The following is a 16,913-nucleotide window of genomic DNA, read 5'->3' as shown; positions in this document are numbered from 1 at the left end:
TTGAAGGGTGGGGCCAAAAGCATCATCTCGGCCCCTCCTGCTGATGCCCCCATGTTTGTCAAGGGTGTGAACCATGAAAAGTATGACAACCCATTCAAGACTGTCAGCAACGCTTTTTACACCACCAACTGCTCAGCCCACAGGCCAAGGTCATCCACTTCAACTTTGTCATTGTCAAGAGATTCATGACCAGTCCATGCCATCACTGCCGCCAAAAGACTGTAGATGGCCCCTCTGGGAGGCTAGAGCATGATGTCTGTGGGCTGCCCAGAACATCCTCCCGCATCCGCTGGTCCAGCAAAGACTGTAGGCAAACTCACTGGCATGTCCTTCCATGTTCCTAACCCCAAAGTGTCCGTTGTGGATCTGAAATGCCACATAGAGAAAGCTGCCAAGTATGACATCACGACAGTGGTGAAGCAGGCATCCGAGAGCCCACTAAGAGGCATCCTGGGCTACACTGAGGACCAGGCTGTCTCCTGTGACTTTAACAGTGACTCCCACTCCTCCGGCTTTGACGCTGGGACTGACATTGCTCTCCCTGACAACTCTCTAAAGCTCGTCCTCTGGTGTAACAATGAATATGGCTGCAACGGCAGGGTGGTGGGCCTCATGGCCGTTGAAAGAAGGCCTCTAAGAAGTAAGAAGCCCTGGACTACTCCCCCAAACAAGGACAAGAGAGAGGGCACACCCTTGGCTGCTGAGCAGTCCCTGTCCCAATGGGCATGTCCCTTCAGTTTCCATCCCAGATCCCCAGAAGAAGAGGAGGGGCTTGGGGAGCCTTACTCTCCTGAATACAATCAATAATGTTCACTGCACACGTATACCACCCCACCTCCCCAAAAGGAAGGAATGAAACCTAACTAAAGAAAAGGAGAAAATCACGCATGAGCTAACGGACTACGAAGGCGCAAGAGGAGCTGAGAAGGGATAGAAGCACTCCTCCTGTCAAATCTCTGCACTAAAACCTGCGTCTGTGTCTTAAGTGTGCCCCCTTCCCTAAAGAGACTAAAAAAGATGACATGATACAAGCGAGGCCTCCACACCAGCTCTGTGCACGGTGTCACGGGGACAGTCAGCGACTGGCCAGCCCGGGCTGTGAAGCTCAGGCCCCTCATGGGACCAGGTGGAAGTAAGAAGTGGGCTACCTTCAATCTCTGTCCTCTGCCTTGATCCCTAGACAGGGACTAACGGATGCCTGCCATAAAACTGCCTGTCAGACAGGCGACTTACAAGCTAAGGATGGAAAACAGTTCAAAGTCAGCCTGTGGATGAGGAGAGAAGGCATCAGCAAACACGCGCTAACACTACCAGATAAAGCAGGTTTTGATGCCAGAGGCTCTAATTTCTAGGCTATAAAAGGTGACAATATCAAAAGAAAAATGAGTTTAATGTATCCAACATGGCCTCAAAAATATATAAAGCAAAAAATTATAGAACTATGAGAAAAAATAAAAATGAAATATTTTCACATACTTATTTCAATAACTGATAAAAGTAATAAGACTATAAGAAACTTAAAAGGCATGGCTAGTTTTTATCAAGAGATTTTCTTTTCAGTCATTTACAAAAATGAGACTGGATGTGGTGGTACACACCTATAATCATTCCAACCCAACCTACATGAAACCAGTCCCCCCCCCCAAAAAAGACCAGCACAGCTACAAAGCAAATCACAACACATTTCATATACCCTATTTTGTTCAGACTACTTTTAAAACTCTCAATGCACTTAAAAAGTAAATGATAAAATTATATATATATATATATATATATATATATATATATATATATATATATATATATATATATAATTATATATAATTGATTGGGAGGGGTAGTGAGAATTTGACCTGGAGCCTTTTACATGCTAAGCAAACATTCTACCACCCAGCTATATCCTGACCCTATAGTTTCCTATAGTTTTATAACCAGGCATGTTGCAAATGCCTTTAATCCTAATGAAGGCAGGCAGCTCTCTGAGTTCAAGGCCAGCATGGTCTACATATTAAGTTCCAGGGTAGACAGAGTTACATAGTCTCAAAAAAATTGTAAAGAGAATAGCCATTTATTGACAAAAATGTAAAATATTTAATATTGTTTTGGGGAAGAAATCCTTCCACCAAGTATTAACCAGACCTGACCCAGCTCAGCTTCTGAGATCAGACCAGTTTAGGGCAGTTTGAACACAGACTAGAACAATCTTTTCTATAGGAAGTTCATAACAAGATTATATCTGATTATACAATATATGGCATTCATGTGAGTAATCTTGAGAGAAGAAATACTAAGAATGCATACAATTACAGAAACAATTAAATACACCATTGCAAGACACAAAATACAGAGAAAAGTACACTCCTGCAAGATGTGAAATGGGATAGAGCCCACGGCCCTAGTGGGTCCCTGAGGCTCTCCAGACAGCACAGCACTATTATACCTAGGATGTCGGATTTCGGGACCCCCATGCATGCCAAAAACCCTGGGTGTTCAGGACTTTTTTTCACATTTATTTATTGGGGGGGGGGGGGAGCACCATGAGTCATGTGTGGAGGTCAGATAATCTGTGGGACCTGGTTCTCGCCTTCCACCATCTGGGTCCCGGGATCAAACTACTGCCATCCGGCTTGAGAGCCAATGTCTTTACTCACCAAGCCATCTTCCTTCCTGGACCCAGGTATTTTTTTAAAGATCCTCTGCAAGAGCAGTAAGTCCTCTTAACTGCTGAGCCATCTCTCCAGCCCCCGCCCCCTCGGGTAGAATAACTAATGCCCCCGCCCCCTGAGGGGGTGGCGCACTTAGGAGGCGGAGGCAGGCAGAACTCTTGAGTTTGAGGCCAGCCTGGTCTACAGAGTGAGTTTCAGGCCAGTCAGGGCTACACAGAGAAACCCTGTCTGGAAAAACCAGAAGGGGCAGGGGGAACACAGCTGGAGGGTGTGTGGCAGCTGTGATGGTGGTATACTTATAAATCGTAGTACTCAGAGGGCAGAGGCCGAAAGACTTTGGGTCTGATACCAGGGAGTGGGCTACATAGCAAGACAGTTCTAGTTTGTTTTTGTTTTATTTTTGTTTTGTTTTGTGTACTGCTGTGGTAAACAGTAAACAAACTGGGGGTTGAATGACATTTCACAGGTGTTACCTAAGTTTCACAGAAAACATGATTCATAATAGTAGAAAAATTACAGCCACGACTTAGCAACAAAAATAATGTTATAGGTTATGGTTGGTGGTCACCATAACATGAGGAACGCTATTAAATGGTCAGACCATGAGAGAGAGAGAGATCTGAACATCCAGAAGAGGCAGAAAATTGCTCATAAGATGGTAGATTCAAGTCGAATCCTTTTAGAATTCTTACAGCAAAACAGAGTACACGGTGGCTGTCGTTTATTGGATATTTCAAAGCAGTCAGCACAGGGCTGGGGTGCTCAGCAGGGAGGTGCTTGCCTACAATGCCTGGTGCCTTAGTCAAGAGGATCTTGGGTAATCCAAACAGTAAGAAATGGTGAAGGTTAGAACTAATGGCTAAGCCAGTTGTCCTGATCTATGTTGTACAGACATACTGAAATGCCACACTGTCCTCCACCCATAGCCCAATCCCAGGAAGTCACATGTTGAAAGGGGGAACCTTAAAGTCGTCCTCCAACCTCTACAGGGGCTCATAGCGAATGGATGCGCCCACACAACCCACACACAAATAAGTAAACAAACAAATAAATAAATGTGAATTAAAAAGTAAGGCCTGGGGGTGTGGCTCAGTGGCAGTGCTGTGCTCTAGCAAGCCAGAAGCCCTAGTTCAACTCCCTGTCTCAGTGACGCATGAAATTAATAATAATTGCAGCTGCCATCAGTTGTCACATTAATGTTTGACGGGTGATAGGACTAATAACCAGAGTGTTTTTAATAAAACGCTATAAACCAATGGAAGAAAAACTACCCAACAGAGCAGGTAGGTAAAGAATATGAAGAGAACCTTAACAGGGTAAGAAAACGAATGTTAGTGCTGCAAATTTTAAAAAGCAATCAACTTCTTTAATGGTGGCAACATAAATATAAATGTCAATGTGAATAAAGAGTTGCATTTCTCATTCAACTTTATGACAAACTTTCCAAGTCTCTTATCAGGAAATGTTGGCCAGGACATGAAAACAGGAAGCCATGCGTGGTGGCAGGGTGTGTGGGCACCATCTCTGGTGAGCAGCACACTGAGCTGGGTATGTCTGTGATGGATATGTGGCATCCTGCAGTGGGTTCCTTTCATTTCCCCCAAAGGATAATGAAATGCTATATAGGGTTAAAATGAATAGAGCGGGTAGACAGACTTGTTTACACATACTGTATCTCAAAATAACAATGATCCAAGATAACAAAAAGTTGCAATAGGATATGGGCTGAATTAATACAATTTATATAAAACTCCAGGAACACGGAAGCCAGTAGTGTGCACTGCCTGTGTATTCACACATGATAAGCAATACATATACATATTGACGGGAGGGGGGGGACGTGACACTTCTCCAATAAATGAGATGGCCCTGGCCTGGTCTCCGTTTTTACTGAGAGCTTCATATTGCCCGGTTGCCTTCTAAGACAAGCTCCAACCCAGACATCCCCGAGGTTCTGTAAAGTGAAAAAAATTATTCTGTCCTTTCCTCTAGGTTCCAGTTGGGGTTCATTCATCCCTAACTGTAACCACGACACCTGCTCACACTTTTTTTTTCTCTTTTTTCATTCCGCTCCCAAATCTTGCCAGCTCTTCCATATTCAGTAAACGTGCGTTTCACTGAACCTGTCCAGGAAAGAGGGTCGTCTCTCACGGTTGGAAAGAGTACAAGGGGACGAAAACTGCAACTTGGGATCATCAAGCCACTCCCGGCTCAGCCTCAGTTTCCTCCTGAGCAGCCCGTCTAGCCCCTTCCAACCCGTGCCCTCAAAGATTCCAGGAATTCTGTCCTTTCTGGCCGAAAACAACACTGAGGCTTTTCACAAAGCACTCCCACCCCCACCCCTCGCTCCCCTTGGATCCACAGCCCGCGTCCCTGGAACCCGGGCTGCACTGCGCTGGTCACATGAACTCCGGCTTTCTCTGGTGTGACGGCTCTCTCCGATCCCTTTGTGAGCGCAGGTTTTGAAAGCCAAAGACCGGGTTCTGGGTTTGAGACGCGAAGGCGGCCGCGGGCGGAAGGCTGTCGGAGCCCATCGGCCCGCCTCCAGACCCAGCGCGCCGCGCGGGCCGCGCGCCCCGGATTCCGCTCCGCCGCCGCCCGCCGCGGCCTGGCCCGAGGGCGCCGGGCCGCCAAGACGCCAGGTGAGCCGCGAGGGATCGGGAGCCGCGACGGGCTCAGGGCGTGTCCGGCGCCGCGGCGGCCCGCGCCTCACTGTTCGCTCCTACCGGCTGTAGATGGAGCTGTCTGGGTTCCGGCCGCCTCCGACGAGCCTCCGAGCGCTCCTCTTGAAACGCCTGAGAGGGACATGCCTCCCAGGATGCAGTTTGTAGCAACATGGCAGCTGCGGTGCAGCTCCCCTGCTGAAGAGGCGCCGGGACGGCCCCGCAGCTCGCAGCCGGGACCCGGGCCGCAGCCGGGGTCGCAGCGTCGGCTGCTCGGGGCGGGCGAGCGCGCCGGGGGCGGCCGCAGAGCGCTGGGGCCCAGCTCGCCGCCGGGGCGCAGTCCGCACAGCCGCGCTCCGACGCCGCCACCGCCGCCCGCGCCCGCCCGCCGAGTGCAGCACCGAGCAGGCCGGGGCCCGACGGCCGCGCAGCCTGGGCGGGTGAGGCCAGGCCGCGCCGCACTGCCAGCCCGCCCACGGCGCCGGGCCTGCGTGGGGCTGCGCGCGGCGGCGGCGGGGACTCGCGCGGCGCGGGCCGGGCGGCGCGGGGCCATGGCCGAGGCGGCCCCGGCTCTGGGGAGGGCAGCCCGCGCGCGCACGGACGCGCGGCCTCGGGGCCCTGGGGACTGCCTGCGTGCTCCGGGCTCGGCGGCCCGGCCTGGGGTCTCGGTAAGGGCCGGGCGCGGCGACGTTAGCGGGGAGGGGGCGCCCTGGCGGGCTCGCGCGCCCCCTGGGGGGGAGGACGGCCGGGGCGGGCGGGAGCGGCGGCCGTCCGTGCGAGGCTGCGCGGCCGCACGGCTCCCGGACACGCGGCCCGAGGTGGGGCGCGGGCGGCGCGCTCGCTCCCTGGCTGCGGAGCCGGCGCTGCGTCCGTCGGGGTGGCCGGCGGCACGTTTTCCGCAGAGCTCGGCCCCGCGGAACGGCTCCCGGCCTGGGCGCGGTGCTGACGCGGCTCTCCCATTTCGCAGAGCGGAGACACTGAGGCACGGACACCCGGCGGCGACCTGCCCTGCCTGCCCCAAGGTCACGTAGCGAGTCGGCCCGGGCTGGGTGCCCGCAGCCCCTTAGAGGCCTGCCCAGCGTGCTGCGGGCCTGGACGGGGAGGGGCGGCGCTGGCCGCGGCTCCACCAGGGTGGGCGGCCTGGGCTAGCCGAGCACTGGCTGCGGCCCGTCGGGGGAGGAGGGGAAGGCCGGGCAGCGCCCAGCCCCGCGACTCAGGTGTGGGGAGCAGTGTGATCCATGGCCTCTGCGTCAGGAGCACCCCGAGTCAAACTTGGGGTGCGGATAAATGGGGTCTGGCGAGTGAGAGCCGAAGAGGTTGCTGTTCTTCCGAGGGCCATTCAATAATTAAACGCTCTCCCACCCAACGTGCTCGCTGAGGCACCCTGGCTGTGCCAGGCAGGTTTGCTGCATGGGAGTCCGTGCCTTTGAGCCTGTATCCATGTATACTGGAAGAGATGGGATAGATGGCTTTCTAAAAGCCTCGCCGTTATTAAAATAACAATAACAAAACTCCCGGGAAATAAAATGAAGATTCCCTTTTTTTTTACATTCCTACCTCTGGGCTTGGGTCTTCATGGCGTGTAATTCTGAGTGAACCGTCCTGGGTCATGTAAGAAAATGGCACAGCTTTCGTAAAAAAGTCAGATGTGTGTCGTTATGCATGTTTCTAGTATGTTGGCATGGATCCTGGAGCCCCAGTTCACTTACCACACAAGGGTGGGGAGGAAAGAGAGACAGGTAGAATCTGTGAAATGTGGCGCAGAGGAATTCTGACGTTCCTCCTGCTAGCAGCTAGCTGCTTGAGAATTTGAGCTTATTCGATTTAGATATCTTTGCTTGAGGGTAAGATCAAGCCACAGGTTTTTGGGAATTGATGACATTGTATTAGGACTTAAGTAGTGGGGAGGGGGCATACCTTGTGCCCCCTCACCTTTCCAGTATTCCAAATCCCTACATGGAGAGAAAAAAAATAACATTTCCCTTGAGCTCTGATTCAGGTGGTTGATAATGATATCATGTCCTGCTACCCTTTTTTTTTTTAAACTATAGTGAAGCCTTTTTTTGTTGTTTGAGGTAAAACCCTGTATTACTCTGGCACCTAACCTGCCCTCCAGGTATTTTTTTTTTCCTCTTCCTACTAATTATAGGCAAATCCCCTAGTCCTCCCTCAGGCAGACTGCCTTAATATGCCTACAGTGTTGGCTCTTGGCTCCCTTAGCTGTGTGATTGAGGCGTCCACCTGAGGGGCAGTCCTATGCTACCAACTTAACAGTGAAGGGTTGAGATTAAGGGGTCTTTGAACTCTTTCAGGGTTTGCATCTGTATGTATTTTGAGACCTCATCATTTGCATTAGGTTTCCTAGGGGGCTCTTGACACCACCATAAACTGTAGGTCTTTAAGGGATAAGGCCCTCACCCCAACCTGACAGCCTGTAGTAAGCCTCCCACGGGGACTCAGGACTCAAACCTATCAGCTGCCTCTGCCTCTAATTGAGGCCTAGAGGTCACCTACAATCTCTGGAGTCTGAGTTACCTGAGGCAAGGTAGATATAGCCTCTCCTATTTTCAGTATTTCCATAGGCTAAATGTGGATAATAATTCTAGTAGTACCTAATTCATCAGGTTTTGTGAGGCTTAAATGAGATAATCCTTTAAAATGCTTAACACAGTTTATGGCACATAATAAATCCTAAATATTTACTCTGCTATTGAGCTCTCATATAACAGAGGTATGGCTCATGCTTTCTCAAAGATCTTTACTGGACCAGGTCTCAAAATCTCCAGTCCTTGGCTTAGAAGTAGGATGCTGCTTTACTGAGTCACCTGTGTGTGAATTGATGAACAAACTAAGAAAGCTAGCTGTGGAAGGTATGACGTGGGTTTAGATGAGTCTGATGGATGACCAGAGGACCGCACCACTACCTTGGTAATCTTTTTAACTTAATGTACAGCTGACTCAGGCATTCACTGAGCACACGCTGTAAGACTGAACATAAGGGATGTGCTAATTTTCAAGTGAAGAAAACAAGTTTTAATTACCTTCCTTACAGAACACTCATAGAGAGCATAGGAGCTGAACAGATTCCTTGAAGGAATATTATGAAGAAAAGAACAAAAATTGTCATGGAAAAATCCCGCTCAGATCCAGTGAAGGTATTGAATGGCTAGGTAAATGAACTGGGCACTGACAGAAGACCACGGCTTCACCTCCTCGAGGTCTAAGATTTTAACATGGGAATGGCAAGATGGGGACCAGAGTGCCAAAAGGAAACACATCTTTCTTCTGCTTCTAGTCCCCAACACTCTTGTCAGATTCAAAACTAGTTTAATGTCTCATGGCTTCAGGCACCACAGGCCTTTCTTCCTATTTCCCACCTCAAGAAGGCAGTGCGGGAGCCCAGCCCGGCTGCACGCCTGCTCCAGCAGACCGTCTACCCAGGAAGCCTGGACTCCCAAGGAGGTGGAACTGCCTGCTAGCCAGCACCATGCCTCACTGTCCATTACTTGTGACAAAAGCCAGTTGCAGTACCCCAACTCCACCAGCCTCTGCAGGCCTTTCCAGACACCCGAAGGCAATGGTCACATGAGCAGGCCACAGTGAATAGGGCAGCAGCAGGTAGTAAGTGACAGCCAAGAGCTGAGCATTCCGATGCCTTCCTGGTCCCCGTCACCTCCTGCATGCCATTCGTCACTTTTGAAACCTGAGGGAGAAAGATGGCTCTAGAACACAGAACATAGCCATTTTTTTTGTGTCGTCCTAATAGCGTGTCATCGATGCCTAGATCTGGGCCGCTTTTGGAAGAGATTTGCTCTTTTGGAATGTGTCTTATTGCTTCAAAAACTGAGAATCTTTTCGTGTGAATGCTTGTCTCTGGGGTTTGTTTTGCCATCTGGAGACTGTGACCTTCAATCCTGTCTTTCCTTCTCTCTTTGAACACAGGTCCAGCAGCTGGACATGGAGGACGAGCGCTCGTCACCTCTGTCGTTCCCCAGTGTTCCACACGAAGAGTCTGTGCGTCAGGCCCCTGCTCGACTCCCTAGAGAAACTGTGTTCCCTTCTTGCATTCTTCCCCCCAAAGAAATTTCTCCTTTGTCTCCCACTGTCCCCCGGCAAGGTGCCCTGCCCCAAGCTGATAGTACTCAAGAGACATCCGGCCAAATGTCGCGTGTTCTCCAGAGAGGACCTTCACTCCTGTACCCTGCCACTTCGGAGCAAGACGCACCTCACCAGGTATCCCTGGCTTCCCAGGAAGAAACCCAGTGCCCTCCTTCAGCAGCTGGACAGGGGATCCCCTTGCTCTCCCAGTCCGCCCGCCATCAGGAAGCCGCACTCCACTCTCCTGAAGCCCCTGAGAAAGACTCGCTGACTCTGTCACCCACAGACCCTGAGACCGACATGGACCCTTTGCTCCAGAGTCCCACTTTGCAAAAGGACACTCCCTTCCATACCTCTTCTGCAGCCCAGAAGGAGCAGCCACTGCCCACCGCAGAGATCACTCGCTTGGCCGTGTGGGCTGCCGTCCAAGCAGTGGAGAGGAAACTGGAGGCCCAGGCCATGCGATTACTGACTCTGGAGGGCAGGACAGGGACAAATGAGAAGAAGATTGCAGACTGTGAGAGAACTGCTGTGGAGTTTGCAAATCATCTGGAGAGCAAGTGGGTTGTGCTGGGGACCCTGCTGCAGGAGTACGGGCTGCTTCAGCGGCGTCTGGAGAACATGGAGAACCTGCTGAAAAACAGAAATTTCTGGATCCTGCGGCTGCCCCCGGGCAGCAATGGAGAAGTTCCCAAGGTACACCCATCCCGTCGGGGTCCTCCCCAGGCATCTGCAGGGGACCTCGGTTCAGGGATTTAGTTCAGTTGAAAGAAAGGGAAAGTGATAGTTGGGAAAGGAAAAGCAAGAAGCAAGTGTCCCTGCCTTCCAGTATTGCTTCACTGAGAGCAGGGCACACAAAAGCAAGCAATTTCTCCTGGTAGGAAAAGCACAAACTGGTAGAAAAGTCCATTTAGAAAGGGGTGCTTAAAAAAAAAAAAAGAAAGAAAAGGAAGGAAAGAAGGGGTGAGTAAGCCCTTCCCAGAGCCTGAGGTGGGTGCAGAGAAGTCTCTGAGAGCTTACACACAGCTCGTCCTGCATGTCTGTCAGTCTGTCCTCCACACTCGGACTCTGCACGGCGGCTTCTGGCCACTCCAGTTAATGTCATGTGGCCAGCATCTGCTACCTGTGGGTTCTTTATTCTTCCACCATTCCCCACCCTTTCAACCCCTAACACTACAGAGGAGAGAGAAAGGACAGAACGGAGAGGGGGCAATGTTATCGTTAGACTGCTTCCTGCTGGTTAGGGGCCTTGAGTTCCTTGGGGCAAGTTTGATCTTCACTATCAGGATATTTAATTCTTGTTTCTTCTTTACACAACTTTTTAACAAACTGAGACCAACAGCAACAAACAGCCCATCCTAGCCCTTGAATCTAGCATTTATATACCCTATGGAAGGTTTCCAGAATTTCCAACTTCACACAGTTACTACCACTGGCAAATCACACCCTTGCACGAGCCAAATCATAGACTGCTGCTGTGGATAATCTGAAGCAGCCTCATATCCCACCCCTGGGATTAAAATGAAAGCACATCCCTATTTCTGTATTTTGTTTTTGTTTGGTTTTGTTGTGTTTTGTTTGTTTTTTTTTTAAAGAAACCAAAATCGTCACTATAATACTGGAAAAAAAGAAAATTGTGTCTGCACTGAACATGAACCCTTTTTCTAGCCATCCCCTGAATAGTAGATTACAACTGCACCCAGTATTCACCTTGAGAGGGCATTGCATACCATCGTTAGTTGATTTAAAGTGCTGGAGTTTTTGTATAGGCTTTATGCAAATGCCGTGCTATTATATATATATAAAGACTTCAGCATCTACTGACTTTGGTATCCTGAGGGTCCTGGAACCAATCCCTTGCAGGTTCTGAGGGCCACGTGAGACGCACTTAATAGTTTACCATCAGACTAGATGGGAGAAGAATATAGTTTAACTCTTAAGTTTTATTCTCTCTGATCTTTTTGTCAGTTTACTTATAAATCCCTCATTTCAGGAATTATCCTTAAGTAGCTAAGAAATGGGTTTTGATCTTATTTTCTAGAAAGTTCTAAAGGAACATGAGTATGGAATAGTTTTCTTCTTATTCCAAACAGACTGAGTGTGTAAGCCAGTTCCTCTTGAAAGCTGTTGTACATTAGAACTCTAGGATCTCACTAAAGGCTTCCTGACCTCTGGAGTTCCAGGGTGAGGCCTAAGAGCCTGCATTTTCAGCAGGTGTCCTGGTGTTCCTGGTGTCGGGGAAGGGCCCAGGCAAGATGAGTCCTCCAGTCCTTGGCCGGGGATATGGCCAGCAGGGTGCTGATAAAGCTCCCTCCAACCCCCAGCCCCAGCGAGTGCAGGGGAGGAAGTTTCCCTCGCTCGTCCTAAACAGGGAGTTGGAGTTTGGCCATCTATAGCGTTATAACTTTGGTCTTTCCTGATGCAGTTGTTTGGTTTCAGGTTCCTGTCACATTCGATGATGTCGCTGTCCATTTCTCTGAGCAGGAATGGGGAAATCTCTCTGAGTGGCAGAAGGAGCTCTACAAGAATGTAATGAGGGGCAACTATGAGTCTCTGGTCTCTATGGGTAAGAGCAAAGGACTGGGACGTGGGTATGAGGCCTGTGTAGACAAGCACTCAGGAGGTGTGAACAGCAGCTCCTGTACTGAGGAAAAGGCAAACATTTTGTTTGGCTTTGGTTTTATTTAGTTGTTTGGAGTGTGGCACTTGTTTGTGTTTGTGTTTATGTGTATGTGTTGCTTTGTTTTGAGATCGGGCTGCCCTGGCTGGCCTGGAACTTGCTGTGTAGACCAGGCTGGCCTCAACCTCCCTGGGATCCTCCGGCATCTGCCTCCCTTGTGCTGGGATTGTAAGTGTGCACTGTCATGCCCAGAAGATGGCTTTAACAGTCTTAGTGTTGAATAAGGCTGCCCATGAATTCAGAACCCCACCGCTCCAGCTCCCTGAATGCTGAGATCATAGGCATGCGTACCTCACCTGGCTTCAAACAGAATCCACATGTACTGTGTGTACACGTATGGTGTATGCCTGTGGAGGTCAGAGGTCAGTGTTACACTTTGTCTTCTGTTTTTGAGGTGATTAGACTGTTTAGTCAGAGTGCTTCTGGGATCTGCCTCCCTCCCTGCAGCCCTCCAGCGCTAAGGTCACAGATGGGCACCACTACACCCAACTTTTACATAAGTGCTGGGCATCAAACCTGTGTTTTTATTTTTCCTGGGCAGGTACTTTACCAACTGAACCATCTCCATGCAAACAGAATGTTAAAGAGTGCCACAAACAGGCTAGAGACTGCTTGGAGGTTAGAAGTTCCCACTTAGAACTTCAGCACTAGAGGGTCTGAATGTTTGTGTACTTCGTAGGCATCTGGATCACATGTGCACAAACATACATGTACATATACATATACATATAAAAAGACCAACAAGTGAAGAGAAAACCCTTTCATGTCTCCTTGTGTGAGTAGGCAGTCTATCTGTGAAGACAGCACACGACAGGGAAGCACTAAGGGCAGCAAAGAGCAGGCTAGACTGTGGTGGGCTCTCACTGTCAGCATTTTCCCATGCACCCTGCTTATAAAAGTCATTTGTCCAGCAAACTATCATTGAAGAAGGAAAAATGACTAGAAGAAAACAAATGTACTGAGGGCCTACTGTGTGCCAGCAGGGTGTGAAATGCTTCCCAAGAGTAACATGGTGAGGGAGTAAGGAGACAAATAGAGATCTGGGTTCTCTTTTTTTTTTTTGGATTTGGTTTTTTCGAGACAGGGTTTCTCTGTGTAGCCCTAGCTGTCCTGGAACTCACTCTGTAGACCAGGCTGGTCTCGAACTCAGAAATCCACCTGCCTCTGCCTCCCTAGTGCTGGGATTACAGGTGTGCGCCACCACCGCCTGGCTGAGGTCTGGTTTCTTACTCATGCAACTGAATGTTATCACTTAGGCCTGTGGCCCCAGAGTCCTGGTACCCATCAGGAAGTTATGGTCTCACCAAAATCTATGTACACCAAAGTCTGCTGATTCTTGTTTTCATTAAAACCATGAAAGGGTAGAAAACTGGAAAGTTGGACTTTGTTCTGTATCCTTATCTCTCATGTGTAGAATTTGACAGACAAAAGAAAAATCTGAGGGGACGGGGGAGATGACTCAGTAAATCGTTTGTTGTGCAAGCACGGACGACCTAAGTTCAGCTTACCGCCTCACATAAAAGCCAGACACCTTGGAGTGTATCTGTATGCAGTGCTGGGGTGCGGAGACAGGCAGGTGCCTGGGGCTTTACTGTCTAGCCAGTCTAGTCAAAACAGCTTCAAGTTCAGTGAGAGATCCTATCTCAAAAACACATACAGGAAAGTGAGAGATAAAAAGCATGTATGTGCACAGGTGATCATGCCTGCGTATACTCTCCAACCCCACGAACACACAAATGACAGAGAGGAAGGTTTAAATGTTGAGTGCACTGTTGGGCACATAAGACAGAAATAACTATGGTGCTAGAAAGAGCGCTCAGCATTTAAAAGCTCAGGCTGTTCTTCTAGAGGACCTGCCTGTATTTGGTTCTCAGCACCCATGTGGTGGCTCACAACCATTCATAACTTCAGTGCTGAAGGACCTGATGTACTGTTATTGCCTCTGTAAGCACTGTACACGTGCTAGAGAGACAGATTTGTAGGTTAAATGCCTGTAGACATAAAGTAAAAGTAAAATCCCCCAAAAATGAAATTATTTTTTTAAAGGTCTATTTATAATGTAAGTACATTCTCACTGTCTTCATATACCCCAGAAGAGGGCATCAGATCTCATTACAGATGGTTGTGAGCCACCATGTGATTGCTGGGATTTGAACTCAGGACCTCCGGAAGAGCACTCAGTGCCCTTAACCACTGAGCCATCTCTCCAGCCCCAAAAATGAAATTAAAACTATAATTTAAAAAAAAAATTGATTCAGGCGAGAATAGTTAATTTTAGATATAACTTTCCATAAGCTAACATTACTTATTAGAAATCTGGGGTTTTTTAAAAATGCATATGCAATTATGAAAACTTAATAATTTATAATAACATAATAAAGAGCAACTACTATGTGCTCACTCGTGCCACCCCACAGAGGGGCCACCCCGCAGAGGGGCCACCCCGCAGAGGGGCCACCCAGACATGCTCAGTTGCGCCATTCCCTAGAGAAAGCCACCAGCAGCTTCGTTCATGTTCTGCACATGTGTAAACATACTTAGTGTATGTTCTGTTACACCTGCAGCATGGAGTTTGCACAAAGGCAGCCGCTCACTCATGGTACCTCGTGTTAGACCCGGGATCTTTATCAGCACCTATCGGCCACAATCCTTAGAAAGTACAGTATCCAGGCAAACTTTGTTTCTCTTTCGTTTTTTTAATGTTATGAGTATGAATGTTTTGCCTACATGTTAACATGTGTACCACGTGCATGCCTAATTAATGCCCATGGAGACCAGAAGAGGGTGTTGGGTCCCCTGGAACTGGAGTTACAGGTATTTGTGAACCACCATTTGGGTGCTGGGAACCTAACCCAGGTTGTGTACAAGGGAAATAAGTGTTCTTAACCCCTGACCTTTCTCTATGACCCCCCTGAACTCTGGCTTTTGATCACACTGCCGCTGACCTGTGGGTGCGTCTGTGTCTCTCACTGCAGAATGTTGATTTAACAGCCCTGTCTATCTGTGCAGTGACCCAGTGCTTGACAGAACAGGTGTGCAGTGGGTTGTGGAGAAGAAGATTCACTACCGTGGAGCCTCCTAAACAGCTGAACCTGTGTCTTGTCTGCATGTACATGAGAACACGGTTTCTCCATGCCCTGGTTTACTCTGTCTTAATATCTCTCTGTGTGTTTTATTTTGTTTTTCTGAGACAAGATCATGTAACCCAGCCGGACCGCAAATGTGCTGACCCTGAACTCCTGATCTTTCTATACCCTGAGTACTTAATCTAAACAAATATTTGTCCTTTCGATAGATGAAAGAAATACTATTTTTATTTGAATGTATTTCTTGGGTGATTAGTAATCTTGTACATTTATTATATATAATTGCTAGTCATTTGTCTATCTCATACAAATGACCTATTCATACTTTCTCTCTTATTTTCTTTCTTTTTTTTTTTTTTTTTTAACTTTGGTTTTTTTCGAGACAGGGTTTCTCTGTGTAGCCCTGACTGTCCTGGAACTCACTCTGTAGACCAGGCTGGCCTCGAACTCAGAAATCCACCTGCCTCTACCTCCCAGAGTGCTGGACTTACAGGCGTGCGCTACCACTGCCTGGCCTTTTGTTCTTATTTTCTACTGATTATAAAAGTTTTTTTATATAATTATGAATATTAACCATTTATTATATGTGATGAATATGTATTTTTCTAATAGTTCCTCATTTTTTATAAACTTTGTGAGGAATATTAAAGATTAAACCTAGGGCCCCATACATGTTAAGCACACATTCTCTCACTAAGCTACATGCCTGTTCCTACCTTTTTTCTTTTTCTTTCTTTTTTTTTTCCTGTTTTTAATTTTTTTTTTTTTTTTGAGACAGTATCTCACTATGTAGCCTTGGCCAGCCAGAAAGTTACTAAGTAGCCCAACCTAATCTTGAACTCATAGAGCTCTCTGCCTACCTCTGCTTCCCCAGTGCTGAGATAAGGGTGTGTGCCACCACATCTGAACTCTTGTTTTTTGGAACAGGATCTCAGTCTGTGGCCCAAGTTGGCACTGGATTCACAGAAGTTCTCTTACCTCCCAGTGCTGGTGTTGCAGGCCTGAGCCAGCATTCTTGGCAGCCCTTTCTAATATAAGGAACTCTTATCAGTATTTTGTTTTATGAAGTTTGTACTTTATCAGGATTAGCTTTTTACTTCATATAATTTCAACTTTGTCATGAAGCTCTGTGCAAGTTTTAGTGTCTGTCAGAAGCATGAGACACACGCCTAAAGGGCCCTGGAGAAAGAGCTTGAATACTTGCCCATTTCTTTGCCAGCATAGCCAGTCCCCCGGCAAAGGGGAACCATGCTAGGCATGTCCCCACGGGTGATACCTTACAGCATACAGTGCTCCCTCATGGACAGAATATTGTCTTTCCTTCCTTCTGCTCAGACTATGCAATATCCAAACCAGACCTCATGTCACAGATGGAGCGTGGAGAGAGGCCAGCCGTGCAGGAGCAGGAGGACTCTGAGGAGGGGGAGACGCCCACAGATCCCAGTGCTGGTGAGTGGCAGATGTGCCTGAGTCTGTCAGTGTTCAGGCAACTCCAGTATGGAGCACTGCTGAGGTCCAGGAGGACCTGAAAGCCGTATAGAGTATGCAGCTCTGCAGCAAGGAGGCCCACGTGAGGTTAGCTTCCCCACAATCACAGTAGCCCAGGTACTGACAAGTGGGAATGCATTTGTCTTGCAGGTTTTTTTGTTTTGTTTCTAGTTTTGTTTGTTGATATGACCCTGATCCATTCTTCTTATCCCTTTTTCAGGAAGAAACAAAG

The 16,913-nt window shown here is 48.5% G+C and overlaps 1 protein-coding gene across 7 annotated transcripts in view; it reads left to right on the top strand.

Moving 5' to 3' along the window:
* Positions 1 to 5,026: 5,026 nt before the first annotated feature.
* Znf777 (zinc finger protein 777) overlaps positions 5,027 to 16,913 on the top strand; it is a 28,330-nt gene continuing 16,443 nt past the window's right edge. Inside the window, exons 1-6 of one of the 7 annotated variants that reach the window (XM_052173611.1) lie at positions 5,954 to 5,997; positions 6,297 to 6,351; positions 8,382 to 8,484; positions 9,272 to 10,123; positions 11,867 to 11,993; positions 16,529 to 16,642. In XM_052173611.1, the coding sequence (XP_052029571.1) occupies positions 8,431 to 8,484; positions 9,272 to 10,123; positions 11,867 to 11,993; positions 16,529 to 16,642 (1,147 nt within the window). In that variant the 5' untranslated portion in view covers positions 5,954 to 5,997; positions 6,297 to 6,351; positions 8,382 to 8,430. Of the gene's footprint in view, positions 5,309 to 5,395; positions 5,998 to 6,296; positions 6,352 to 8,381; positions 8,500 to 9,271; positions 10,124 to 11,866; positions 11,994 to 16,528; positions 16,643 to 16,913 lie in introns of those variants that run through there. The other 6 variants (XM_052173615.1, XM_052173613.1, XM_052173612.1 and 3 more) reach the window with 6 other exon arrangements.

The sequence above is a fragment of the Apodemus sylvaticus genome, chromosome 2 (assembly GCF_947179515.1).
Source record: "Apodemus sylvaticus chromosome 2, mApoSyl1.1, whole genome shotgun sequence".
In the NCBI taxonomy this organism is placed as follows: Eukaryota; Metazoa; Chordata; class Mammalia; order Rodentia; family Muridae; genus Apodemus; species Apodemus sylvaticus.
This window is presented reverse-complemented; position numbering and strand designations above follow the sequence as displayed.